A 13,000-nucleotide genomic window follows, 5' to 3' on the forward strand; every position below is an offset into this window, starting at 1 on the left:
TTTATAGCTTACATCTGGTCTATTACAGAAACAGTATACAACAAGAAGTTAACACTTAATTTTTTTCAATTAATAATTAAATATTCTGAAAAATTGACAAAGTTATCAGACTATAAATAGTTGTAAAAGTGAAACAAAATTTACTCGAATAATACAATATTTTTCTTTTTCAATATAAAAATAAAATAGTCGAATACAATTCTTTATCTGACAACAAAATATATTTTTTGGCTTTAGTAGGCTTTGCCTGTCGCATACTATAAATAAGTGAATAAAATAACTCAATTAAAAGGTTTTTTAAAAATGGACAATTTTCCGAATACATTAAGAAGCTTGTTAAACTTGTTTTTAATTTTTTCTCGTTGTCTTTCTGACAGTATCCATTTTTCTTATTCAACTCGTAATTCGCAGTCTAAACTAATATTTATTTTTTTTAAGCTTTCTACTTCCTAGTTTAAACTCGAAATTTCGTGGTGATAAAGACAATGTTGATTTTGAAGCATGAAATTAAATTTGATAACTCCTTCATTATTTTTTTTTATTATTTCTGCTTGTAACATCAGCAAGAATTGATACTATATGATCCTTATCCAAGTTTACTAGTGGCAATTCAATCTGCTGCTCATCACTTGGTAAAATTTATTGGTATTATTAGACTTTGGTAACTTGAATAAACTCTTTTTGTTGTCAGTGGTATATTTATCTATGATTACATCAAGCAATGGTCTGGAAAAGATTCACCTAAGTTGTTGACAACTGCTTTAGTGATTCACATGAACTCTAATTAACATCATGTTCTAAAAAATAACTATTAATATTTTTATCAAGACAACTTTAATATAAGTTAAAATTCAATGTTTATTCCTCACGTCACTTGTATTTTTGGTGAATTTTACTTAAAAACTATCAAAACATCACCAAAAGTTGGTACTGCATTTGTTTTATTTTTTTGAGCCATCCTGACGATGTTGTTCATATTGAGATTCATTAGATCTTTATAAATATATCTGTAAATATCAATATTTTTAACTAGTAAACTAATAATTTTGATCAGGGAAAAAAAGAAATAATCTTACCTCACATAACGTTGAGCTTGGTTTTATTTGGCTCACACCAGCACCAGTAGATCATTTTCGACGATGATCTGAATCTCTGGGGGAAGCAACCGATCGCACAACGTTGACGTACAATATTTATTCAATAAATAAATGATTAAATTTTGATGTTGAAATTTTTTTGACATGCCATACACTGTTTGTTTACATTGTGTGGTGAACATTAGGAGTGGGGAATAGCATCAAACATGGCTGACCGCGCATGCGCACTGAGTCATGCGACGACCTTATCCCAGCCGTCTATTAATCTACAGACCTTGGTAACCGTGTTTCCCCTCGTTCGTCTCTTTGTAATCACAAATAATATATCTAGGAATATAATAACAATAACAACAACAAAACATATCTATATAAAATTTTATCAAAAATATAAAATAAACAATAAACAAAGAATTTAAATAATAATAATATAAACGTCAAAGAGAAAAAAAAAAAGAACAACAAATAATAATAATAAAAAAAACATTATCAACATTGTTATACACATTTGCATTTGACTAAAATTGCAATAAAAAATTGATAACATTATTTGTCGTTAATAATTTATGAAAAATTTTTCACACAACGTGGATGTATTGACACAAGGACTTAAATACAGTATATCTGGACTAATGAACCTCGCAAATCAAACTGCTGAACCTCAGAGTGGTGCTTATTTTGTTAATTTTAATCAAGACTGCACGTAAGTTTAAATATTTATTACACAATATTGACATAATAATATTTTGGAGCAATAAATTTGACCTTAAGTTAAAAATATGAGTAAAAAATTTAATACAAGTGTATTCATTTTTAAACTTCATAAAGTGCACTTATATTTTTTTTTTTATCATCATTGTCTTTGTTCAACAAGAACACAAAATCTATTCAACAAAAAAAAACATTTTTTTATTATTATTATAATAATATTATTACTATTATTATTATTATTTTTTTTTTTTTTTTTTCATCATGAGTCGAGGTCATTCAGAGGCTTGCTAGTTTCTCTCCTCCCTCCCGTCCCTCTTGCTGTCAACATTTATTTTTTTTATTTCGTCTTAACAAAAATATCATGTTTACTGTTTATTTATTTATTTATTATTATTATTGGTATTTTGTTATTATTTTTTTTTTTTTAATTATTATTATTTATTTTATCATTTTTATTTTGTTTTTATGTTTGGCGTCACCCCGAGAAATATATAGGATATAAAAAGAGAAAGATAGAGAAAAAAACAATGCGCGTCTCATCTCGCGCAACTGGTACACATATACCCCTCAGTGATATGTTTTTGTTTCATGCGTCATTTATCCCCCTCATTCTCCCTCCAATTGCCTCTTATTTTATGCCGATTGTTCTAAAACCTTTCGCCAATTAATTGCGTGTTAACGAGGCGTTCACAAAGACTGATGAGGGGAAAAATTTTTTAAAAATCATTAATGAGTATTTGTTTATTTATTTGTTTTAAAATATTGATGTTCTATATTATCAGAATGACAGAAGAGCCTTGCACATTTAAAAGTGCAATGAGTTTTTTTTTTTTTTTTTACTTTCTAAAATTTAATATTTGTATATTGCTTGATGATGGATTTGTTTTTATCATGATTCATTTCATTTTTTAGATACTAATGTTGTTGTTGGTCAAGAAGACTAGAGACCTAGTCTTGTTGTTGTTGATGTTGATGATGATTTATAGGGGGAAAAACCTGATGTAGTAAGATGTGTGATTGCCTCACACCACATACACTTGCCTAGGCAATACAGTCCTTGTCCATGTCCAACCAATCTGAACCGATCCCTATTATGTATGTCGGTGATGGTAATCATTTAACGTCCTCCAATTACCATTTAAAAAGTATACATTTTTTTGCATTTATTTACCTTCGACTTTACTTCAATGTTACATTCAATTATTATTATTATTTAACAAAAAAAAAACAAAGGGAACATTGTTTTTATTTTTTTTTTTCATGAAATCTATTAAATTAGTTATTTATTTTTTTAATGTTCTATTTCAATAAATAAACTAGAGTTATTTTAAGGTCTCTTTAACGTTTAAATAGTATAAATTGAGATAATAAAAATTAAGGTTTTTTATTTTAAATGAATGAATATTTAGTTTAATAGCTGTTTATTTATTTTTTTATTTTAGATCATTGGCTGTTGGATCAAAAGCTGGTTATAAGCTATTTTCTCTAAACTCTGTTGATCAGTTGGAGAAAATTTTTGAAAATGGTATTATTATAATTTATTTAAAAACAAAAGGATATTTAAAAATTTTGTGGTAATTTATCAATTTAATTTTAAGATGCGGAGGACATTTGCATCGTGGAGAGGCTTTTCAGCAGCAGTCTCATGGCAGTTGTCAATTTGTCATCGCCAAGAAAATTAAAAGTTTGTCATTTTAGAAAAGGAACAGAGATATGTAACTACAGTTATTCAAACACAATATTGGCTGTAAAACTTAACAGAGCGGTAATTTTAAATTATCATAAGTTATAAATAAAAAGATAATAAATTAAAATTTTTGTTATCTTTTAGAGATTGGTAGTATGTTTGGAAGAGTCCTTGTATATTCACAATATACGTGATATGAAGGTATTACACACAATTCGTGATACACCACCAAATGTTGCTGGTCTTTGTATACTTTCAATAAACAGTGACAATTGTTATCTTGCTTATCCTGGCTCTAATACAATTGGCGAGGTACAAATCTTTGATGCCATCAATTTGGTAAGTCAAACAAAGCTATTTATTTATTTTTTTTCTTTCATGATAAGCTTTAACATTTTACACGAGTTTATTAAACTTTGTTGTGTTTGTTTTTTTTTTCTATCTGAGTTTACCTTTAATTTCTCCAAAAACTTATCAGCTTTTTACATTGACAGGTAAAAAATGATAATGATATTTTGTTTTAATTAATTTAGCAAGCAAAAACAATGATACCAGCACATGACAGTCCACTTGCAGCATTGGCATTCAGTCCAAATGGTACAAAAGTTGCTACAGCATCAGAAAAAGGCACTGTGATTAGAGTCTTTCAGGTTAGTGCGTGTAAATAATATCAAGGGCAAAATTAATTCATTATGACATAAATAATATTTCTGATTAACTTTCTATTGGAAAAAAAATAACAGGTTCATGATGGAACAAAATTATTTGAGTTTCGTCGTGGTGTTAAACGATGTGTGTCAATCAGCAGTCTTGCTTTTAGTATGGATTCAATGTTTTTATGTTGCTCCAGCAATACAGAGACTGTTCATATATTCAAATTAGAAGAACTAAAAGAACCGTAAGAATTTTATCAAGTTAATGATAATAATAAATCTTATGGATTGTTTGCTTTTTTTTTTTTTCGTTTGTAACATAAGTTTATTAAATAATTTAATGAACTTTAGACCGAGACAAGCTCCTGAAGAAGCACAAAGTTGGATGGGTTATTTGACAAAAGCTGTATCAGCATCTGCAAATTATTTACCATCACAAGTAACTGATGTTTTTAATCAAGGACGTGCTTTTGCAAGTGTGCATCTTCCATTTCAAGGATTAAAAAATGTCTGTGCCATCACTACGTAAGTATTTCAATAAACAAATTAAATTTACTCTTGATAATTTGATTTTAAATAATTAATTTTCATTTATTTGTTTATTATTTAGAATACAAAAAGTTTTGAGGCTACTTGTAGCTAATGCAGATGGTTATCTGTATGTCTACAACTTGGATCCAAATGAAGGTGGTGATTGTACTTTATTAAAACAACACAGGTATTAATTTAAATTTTCCAATTTAATAATTTAATTTATTATTCAATAAATTAAATATTTTTAATTGCTATTTAGGCTAGATGGAAAACAAGATGAAGTTGATTGTGCCAGTTCAACTGGTGATCCAACAGTATCAACAACCCCAGCAATTCCCATAGTACAAAATCAAGGTATTAATTTCATTAATGAAAAAAATTATTTAAATATTTATAATTAAACAAAAAATATATATCACAAGTCTTGAGTAAATTTGTGTTGCATGATTTCATGAAATACAATTTAAAAAAAAAAAATGGCAACAATCAATTTTACAATACGTGCAAAAAATAATATAATAAATTTTGTTTTAAATATAAAGATAATAATAATTAGTAATTAAAAAATAAACATTGCCTTTATTTATATCGTCATTATGTTTATTTATTATTATTATTATTAATTTTAGCACGTATTGTAAAAAAAAATATGGATTATATGAGAACAAAGTATCATCCGATTTGTAAATGCCACACACGCACAGAGTGAGTGAACGTTTGTACGTTGAATTTCTTAATGCATAATTAATACTTATGCATTTTTGGGATTCTCTATTGATTCATCAATCGTATTAACGATCACTCACAAAAAAAAAAAAAACAATATATTTTTTAAGAAATAAATCGGGAGAGTAACTTCTTTGCATGCAACTGTTGAAACTATTTACAGTTATTATTTGTATGTATCTATTTTATTTTTGTGATAAAGCTAAAATCAAAATATATTGATAATAATAAATAATTTTAAAAATCTTGATTATAAATACAAGATGCTTTTCAATTTAATTTATACGTCACTTGCCGCCAGATTTATGAAAAAATAATAATAATTAATAATTCTTTTTAATAATTATTTTGATCTTTATTTATTTTTTTTTCTAATAAAAAATAATTTAGTTTGAAAGTCGACCTAGTTGCTTTTTTCCGTACACATTTAATTTGCAATAATAATCATTATTTTTTTTTTTGTTGTTCATTACTATATATTTTTTAATGTTGGTGCGTGTGTGCGCTCTTTTTTTTTTTTTAAATTATTCATTAAAATAGGTATATATAATTATTTTTTATTTATTTAAATAAATAAAAACTATTTGCTTATTTTTTCTTTCGCTTCTTAATACCCTCGCAATGAGACTGACTAAAAGAATATAAAATTATTTCGACAATCTCAGCCGTGAGGTGGTAATAAGAGCTTAATTTATCAAAAAAAAACTTTTTATGTATATTTATTTTTCTTCTTTTTATTATCCGCCGAAGTCAACATAAATAGCTACGCGGGTGCGTTGCGCGGCCGATCACCAGACTCCATGTCAGGTACTGGTATGTCCTCTATTCAAATTCACCCCAACATTATTTCGCCCTCATTATTAAAAAAATTTAATTAAAAAAAAATATATTAACGTTTCATATACACGAAAGTTTAATTAACTTTCAATCAATTTCATTGCTAAAAAAAAATTAAACAAAAACAAAAAAGAAACAACAAAAAGAGTTATTGCTTTTTCAGGTAAACGCGAAATTTTATATTTTAATTATTGTCTCATACAATGACAATTTAAAAATTTAATTAAATGTATTATCATTAATTTCATTAACATTTAACTGCACACACATCATCGCGAGTATTTTTAATAACTTAGATTACAATGGCACTATTTAATCTCACCCTTTTATAATTAATTGGACTTTTTTTTTTTTTTTCTAATTTTAAAATTAAATACACAGCACTTTTGTAAATACATATATATATATATATATATAAATATATTTTTGTTTATAATAATGCCGCAATTAACGACGCAAACGCGTAGTCATTTATTTTTAATTTTTTTACTATATTTTTAAATGATTTTAGTTGAATTATTCTGACGTGCGAGTTAACGTATCAATTGAAAATTGAAATGTTAAAGCAAAAAGGCTGTGGATAAATGTTTATTTGATATAAGTATAAATATTTTATTGCACGATTAATTTTTTACTGCACGGTTTAAAAAAACAAAAATTATTATTTCTTAATTTTAAGCTATTGGTAAACGTTAAAAAAAACATATGAATTATTTTAAATTCGAAATCTTCAGGTGATGGAAAGAAATATAAAAATTATATTTAAAAAAAAAAAAAAAAATGCATGAATGCAATGTAGCATGAAGTAATTAACTGTATAATTTATTATCGATAAGCTATTATTGAAAATAAATTTATTTGTTGATAAAAATTAAATTACAAAGGTTAAAAATTGAAGAAAAAAAAAAAAAAAACAATTATATCATCATTATCCACAGTCTCAAAATAGAAAACGTAAATTAAAAATTTAATTGCATATTATAAAAATAAATAATAACTAACAATTATTAAAATTTCACCTCAAAACCATGCATTGGTCTTGGATCGCTTAATTTCATGCACTTTAAATATAAAATTAACTGTATTTAATATATTAAAAAATTATAATTACATATAAATTAATATCATGGCAATTATTAATAATATTAATGGGTTTTAGAATCAGAAAAATATCATGAAATGATAGCTGCAACAGAGAGTCCACCAAAAAGTGATGGAACATTTCGATTGGATGATGACACTGAATTTCCACCAGTTACACAGAGAACGGATTGAAGTGTCATTAGATTAACACACATATCAAGTGACAAACGAGAAAAAAAAAAACGTGACATCAATAAATAAATTAATAAAATAATTAAATTGAATGACTCAATAAATAACAAAAAAGAAAAAAAAAATCTAAAAAACAAAAAAAAGATAAAAACTAAAGAATATAAGATAGTAATAACAACTTTGACAAGATAAATTACATTGAAAGTACATAAAAAAAATTAAAAAAAAATGTTTTATGTGTTATTTTAAAAAATATAAAATAATTTTCAATTAAACTTGTATAGTTGTTTATTATTTTTATCTTATACACGAGATTGATCAATAAATCTCAAATAGAAAAATTGATCATTAAAATCTATATGTATAAAAATAAAAACACAAAAAAAAAAATACTAAAAATCAAATGAAATGACAAAAAAAAAAACAAAAAAAAAAATTAAAACATATAAAAAATAATAATTTAAACAAAAAAAATGTGAAAAAAATTTGTTCTCTCACATAAAATTTGTGTCTAATTAATTTTTTTTTTTAGAAAACAGTTGTAATCCGTGGACTCACGATCGGTGCCAATTTTCGAGATCCACAAAGATTAATTAGTAACAACGACGCGTTTTCAATTTTAATTATTGTAAAATAATAAATAATCTAATAAAAATTACTTTGTAAATTATAAATAACTATTTAAAGTGTTGAAAATAATATTAATTTTTATCAACTCTTTAAACAAAATTTACTACTCGAAATAAATATGTAAAAAAAAAAAAAAAAAAAAAAATTTATTATTATAAAAAAGTAAAATAATTAATTAGAAATTTAACAAGCATATAAATATGCTGTCAATCAATTGGCAAGCCATTTCGACAGTTTTATACTAACGCGTCTTGTTTAGTAAAAAATAGTTTTACTTTTATAAAGAAGAAAAAAAATTAATAAGTGAAAAAGAATAAGTCAAATTAATTGATAATTATAAAATGGATTTAAATGAATTAAAAATAAAATCGAATGTAAATACAATTACGAATGCTTGTGCATGAACGTTATTGCATAAATAATAGGCTTCAATTAATATACGTATATGATAATATGTAAAAGATTTTCATTATTTACCCAACTCCTTTTTATTTCATATATCGCTAAACATATTGGCAGTTTTTTTTTTCAGATTTAAAATTATTGACATATGAGGAATTATTTATTTATTTTTATTTATTCATTAAATTTTATATTATCAATAATAATTATTATAAATCAATGCATTTAATGCAAGTTTTATTTTCTTTTTATTTTACTACTATTTGTTGATGTAGTTGTCTTTAGAACCTGAACATATATTTTGTTGATTTTTTTTTTGTTAAAAAAAAAATAACAATGACGTAACAAAACTGTTTCTAATGAATCATATCACATATTTTTTTTTTTTTATTAAAGTGAATGAATTTATTTGTCTTTTTTATATTTTTAGCGTCAAACGATATGATATTTATTTTATAAATGAGACATATCAAAAGTTTATATAAAGAATATTACAAATATTTGAAGTCTCTTAACTAAACACTGGCTAAAGCATCCATACGTTTATTATTTTTTTTTTTTATTTTAAATTATGGGCTGGTATAAAGAGATAGATGATTACAATAGAGTTTTATTTTTATATATTTTTTTTTTGTTTTTTTATTTATTTTTAATTAAATGTATCATTTAATTTGATGTTTTCATTTATTTTTATTAATTATGTTTCATTTATCAATCGACAATTATGATGAATGTGTAAAAACCACACGATAGCCATTAAAAAAAGAGAAAAAAAAAAAAAAAAACAGAAATAAAGTAACCGAGACAGGCTCATTTACAGACTATTTTTTTCTGCAATAAAATACAAGATTAATGTAGACTTAACTATAGAGATCATCATCACCATCATCTTGGAAAGTCTGGTCTCCTTGCGTTGTCTCTTGAGCACTTGTTCCAGCATTTTGTGGGAATCTATAACATTATTAATAATATGAATTAGTTTGATTTTTTTTCATATAAAATGAATAAAAATAATTTAATTTAAAAATAATAATTCTACTAACCTAAAGTTTGTGCCAAATCCACGTGATTGTTGAAGTGTTTGTGCAAACATTTCATACTTTCTGATATCATTATCAGAGACTGAACGACGAGCAAACCTCATTGCTTCTTCAAAATGAGCACGTGTTATTTCAGGAACTGGATCATCTTCATCCATATCCATTGATACAGATGGATTATTAGCACGTTCTTTTTCTCTACGACATTCAGATTCAATGCATTGTCTTATTGCCAATTTACAAGCACGTTGACAAATTTCAGTTAAATCAGCACCAGAAAAACCATGTGTAACCTTGGAAATGTATAACAAATCAACATCTTTAGCAACTGGTGATTTACGTAAATTAGATTTAAATATAGCTTCACGTGATTTATCATCTGGTAATGGAATATAAATTAATTGATCAAGACGACCAGGTCTTAATATTGCTGGATCAATAATATCAGGACGATTTGTTGCACCAATAATGAATACATTTTTTTTAGCTCCCATACCATCCATTTCAGTTAAAATTTGATTAATAACACGATCAGCTGAACCACCACCATCACCAGCAGAACCACCACGTGATTTAGCAATTGAATCAAGTTCATCAAAAAATAATACACATGGTGCTGCTGATCTTGCTTTATCAAAAACATCTCTGACATTTGCTTCAGATTCACCAAACCACATTGTCAATAATTCTGGTCCTTTTACAGATATAAAATTTGCTTGACATTCATTTGCAATTGCTTTAGCAAGTAATGTTTTACCACAACCAGGTGGTCCATAAAATAATACACCTCTTGATGGTTGCATTCCAAATTTAAGAAATTTATCTGGATGTTCAACTGGATATTGTACCAATTCTTGTAATTCTTTTTTAACATTTTGTAAACCACCAACATCATCCCATGTAACTGTTGGTACTTCAACAATTGTTTCACGTAATGCACTTGGACTACTTTTAGTCATGGCATATTTAAAATTATCCATTGTAACAGCAAGTGATGCAAGTACTTCAGCATCAATTTGATCATCTTCAAGATCAATTAAATCCATTTTTTCACGAATTTGTTGTAATGCAGCTTCTGAACATAATGATGCAAGATCAGCACCAACATGTCCATGACTTTCAGCAGCAATTTGTTCTAATTCAACATCATCAGCAAGTTTCATATTTTTAGTATGTATACGTAATATTTCAAGACGTCCAGTTGCATCTGGTATACCAATATCAATTTCTCTATCAAAACGACCAAAACGACGTAATGCACCATCAATACTATTTGGTCTATTTGTTGCAGCCATAACAATAACATGTGAACTTTGTTTCATACCATCCATTAATGTTAATAATTGTGATACAATACGTCTTTCAACTTCACCATGTGTTTTTTCACGTTTTGGTGCAATTGCATCAAGTTCATCAATAAATATAATTGCTGGTGAATTTTTTTCAGCTTCTTCAAATGCTTTACGTAAATTTGATTCAGATTCACCAGCTAATTTACTCATTATTTCTGGTCCATTTATTAAAAAGAAAAATGCACCAGTTTCATTAGCAACAGCACGTGCAATAAGTGTTTTACCAGTACCAGGTGGTCCATATAATAATATACCACGTGGTGGTTTAACACCAATTGCTTTAAATAATGATGGATGACGTAATGGTAATTCAACCATTTCTTTAATTTGTGCCAATTGTTTACGTACACCACCAATATCATCATAACCAACAGCATTTAATGCTTCTTCTTCTTCTTCACGTTTTATTGGATCACCTTCACAATGTATAACAGTATCAGGTGCAACAATACAAAATGGACCAGGATCAGTTTGTACAACTTTAAATTCAACTGCTCTCATACCACCACGTACAATAAAGTTATCATCTTTATGAATTGGACGATATGCTTCCAAAAAATATGGTTTTAAATAAACCTCAAATAAATTACCAGTTAAACCTTCAACAGTATCATCCATTGGTAAAACATGTATACGTTTACCATATTTTACATCTGGGCATGCTTGTACAGATACAATATCACTTAAACGTACACGTAAATTATTACGTACAACTCTATTCATACGAATTTTTTCATTTGGACATGTTTCATCTGATAATACAATACAAACTGTTTCTTTTCTTCTTTTACCTTTCAACAATACCGTATCACCACGGAATAATTGAAGTTCATCCATTTTAGCTTGTGATAATACAACAACTGAATTATCATCATTAACTGCTTCATCAACAAGAAGTCTGTTTGGCTTGTCTTTCTTGCGAAGAATCGCAGTTGCCAAATCTTCACTGTAAAAAAAAAAACAAGCAAATGAATTATTATTACTACTTTTCAAGATGGAGTAGTATATTTGAGGCTATAAAAAAAAAAGGAAAAAAAAAACCAAACGGTTTATTTTCATAAATTTATTCAAGGTCAATGACACCTGCATTCATTCGAAAAAATTTTATATTTAAATTAAAGCCATTTTATTATTATTATTATTATTATTATTATTATCAACTATTTTTTTCATTAAGGGGAAAAATAAAAACAACTTTTTATTTTTGCTCGTCTGTGCAAAATAAACAAGACTACATAAATAATTTTGTCGAAATAAAATGACTATGACCATTAAAATTATCAATTTTCGAAAAATAAAAATAATGAAATGTCAGCTGTAAAAAAATCCTTTGTCATGATAACACAACGCTCATTTCGTTACGGCCATGATTAATTTCCTGTGTACGCCAACACATAAAAATCGATATACAAAATATAAAAAAAAAAAAAAAGAGATCGTTGCCCTCAGAAACAAAATTAATAATAAAAAAAAATAAATTTCATCAGTCAATTATGCTGTGATAGTTTAATCATAAAAATCTAAAAACATCAAATATTATATTTTATATTTATTTATATGAAAAAAAAAAAAAAAAAATATAACAGTCGACATGATGACAAGGTAGAATTGATGGGGGTAAAAGCGGTCTTACAGCGTTTCAATTCGTTACTACGTTCTCGCTACTCATTCGTTGATATAAAATAATAATAATAATAAAATAAGAAAAACTTTAATTATGATAAAATTTATAACAATTATTAATTAAAATGAATAAAATAATATTAATTAATAAATAAACTTACCTTTTAACATCACCCATTATGAATGAAGATGATATTTGCAACAACAAATGTTAAAAATTGATGATTACAATGTAGAATATATAGCCAACGATGCACACAAAAGTCTAAACCGGTCTGAACGAATCACTGGCCAATTGACGATAAAACTGTCATGGCTGATCCGCTATTCCAATGTTGCCATGTCATTTGGCAACGTTGAATTATCATTAAGGCTAATTTACAAATATATTTTGTCGCGGCCGTTAATATTTTGTCGCTTTTTTTTTTTTTTTTTT

At 26.1% G+C, this 13,000-nt stretch overlaps 3 protein-coding genes across 5 annotated transcripts in view; 1 reads left to right on the forward strand and 2 right to left on the reverse strand.

Moving 5' to 3' along the window:
- LOC122852296 (homeobox protein SIX6-like) overlaps positions 1–13,000 on the reverse strand; it is a 55,267-nt gene that overhangs the window by 15,737 nt on the left and 26,530 nt on the right. The window lies entirely within an intron of this gene.
- On the forward strand, positions 1,370–9,334 carry LOC122852295 (WD repeat domain phosphoinositide-interacting protein 2). 3 transcript variants are annotated; one of them, XM_044152008.1, is made up of 11 exons: positions 1,370–1,797; positions 3,248–3,330; positions 3,404–3,570; positions 3,637–3,831; positions 4,026–4,142; positions 4,236–4,390; positions 4,497–4,670; positions 4,756–4,863; positions 4,939–5,033; positions 6,156–6,218; positions 7,402–9,334. In XM_044152008.1, exons 1-11 carry the CDS (start codon positions 1,661–1,663, stop codon positions 7,515–7,517), a joined length of 1,410 nt encoding a protein of 469 aa, XP_044007943.1. In that variant the 5' UTR covers positions 1,370–1,660; the 3' UTR covers positions 7,518–9,334. The 3 variants fall into 3 exon arrangements, with proteins under 3 accessions (XP_044007943.1, XP_044007946.1, XP_044007944.1); XM_044152009.1 differs by having other exon boundaries at positions 1,372–1,797; positions 6,156–6,212; XM_044152011.1 differs by lacking the exon at positions 6,156–6,218.
- Positions 9,058–12,883, reverse strand: LOC122852292 (transitional endoplasmic reticulum ATPase TER94). Its single transcript, XM_044152002.1, has 3 exons — positions 12,726–12,883; positions 9,593–11,887; positions 9,058–9,500 (listed from the first exon to the last, which is right to left on the reverse strand). The coding sequence occupies exons 1-3, from the start codon at positions 12,740–12,742 to the stop codon at positions 9,410–9,412; spliced, it is 2,403 nt and encodes an 800-aa protein (XP_044007937.1). The 5' UTR covers positions 12,743–12,883; the 3' UTR covers positions 9,058–9,409.

Source organism: Aphidius gifuensis, linkage group LG3 (assembly GCF_014905175.1).
Source record: "Aphidius gifuensis isolate YNYX2018 linkage group LG3, ASM1490517v1, whole genome shotgun sequence".
Taxonomy (NCBI): domain Eukaryota; kingdom Metazoa; phylum Arthropoda; class Insecta; order Hymenoptera; family Braconidae; genus Aphidius; species Aphidius gifuensis.

Excerpts from the sequence above, each read along its gene's own strand:
- LOC122852295 (XM_044152008.1), top strand. The coding sequence starts at position 1,661 with ATGAAAAATTTTTCACACAACGTGGATGTATTGACACAAGGACTTAAA. Across the intron at positions 3,832-4,025 it reads TCTTTGATGCCATCAATTTG|CAAGCAAAAACAATGATACC; the intron begins GTAAGTCAAACA and ends TAATTAATTTAG. Across the intron at positions 4,143-4,235 it reads CTGTGATTAGAGTCTTTCAG|GTTCATGATGGAACAAAATT; the intron begins GTTAGTGCGTGT and ends AAAAAATAACAG.
- LOC122852292 (XM_044152002.1), bottom strand. Across the intron at positions 9,501-9,592 it reads GGATTTGGCACAAACTTTAG|ATTCCCACAAAATGCTGGAA; the intron begins GTTAGTAGAATT and ends ATAATGTTATAG.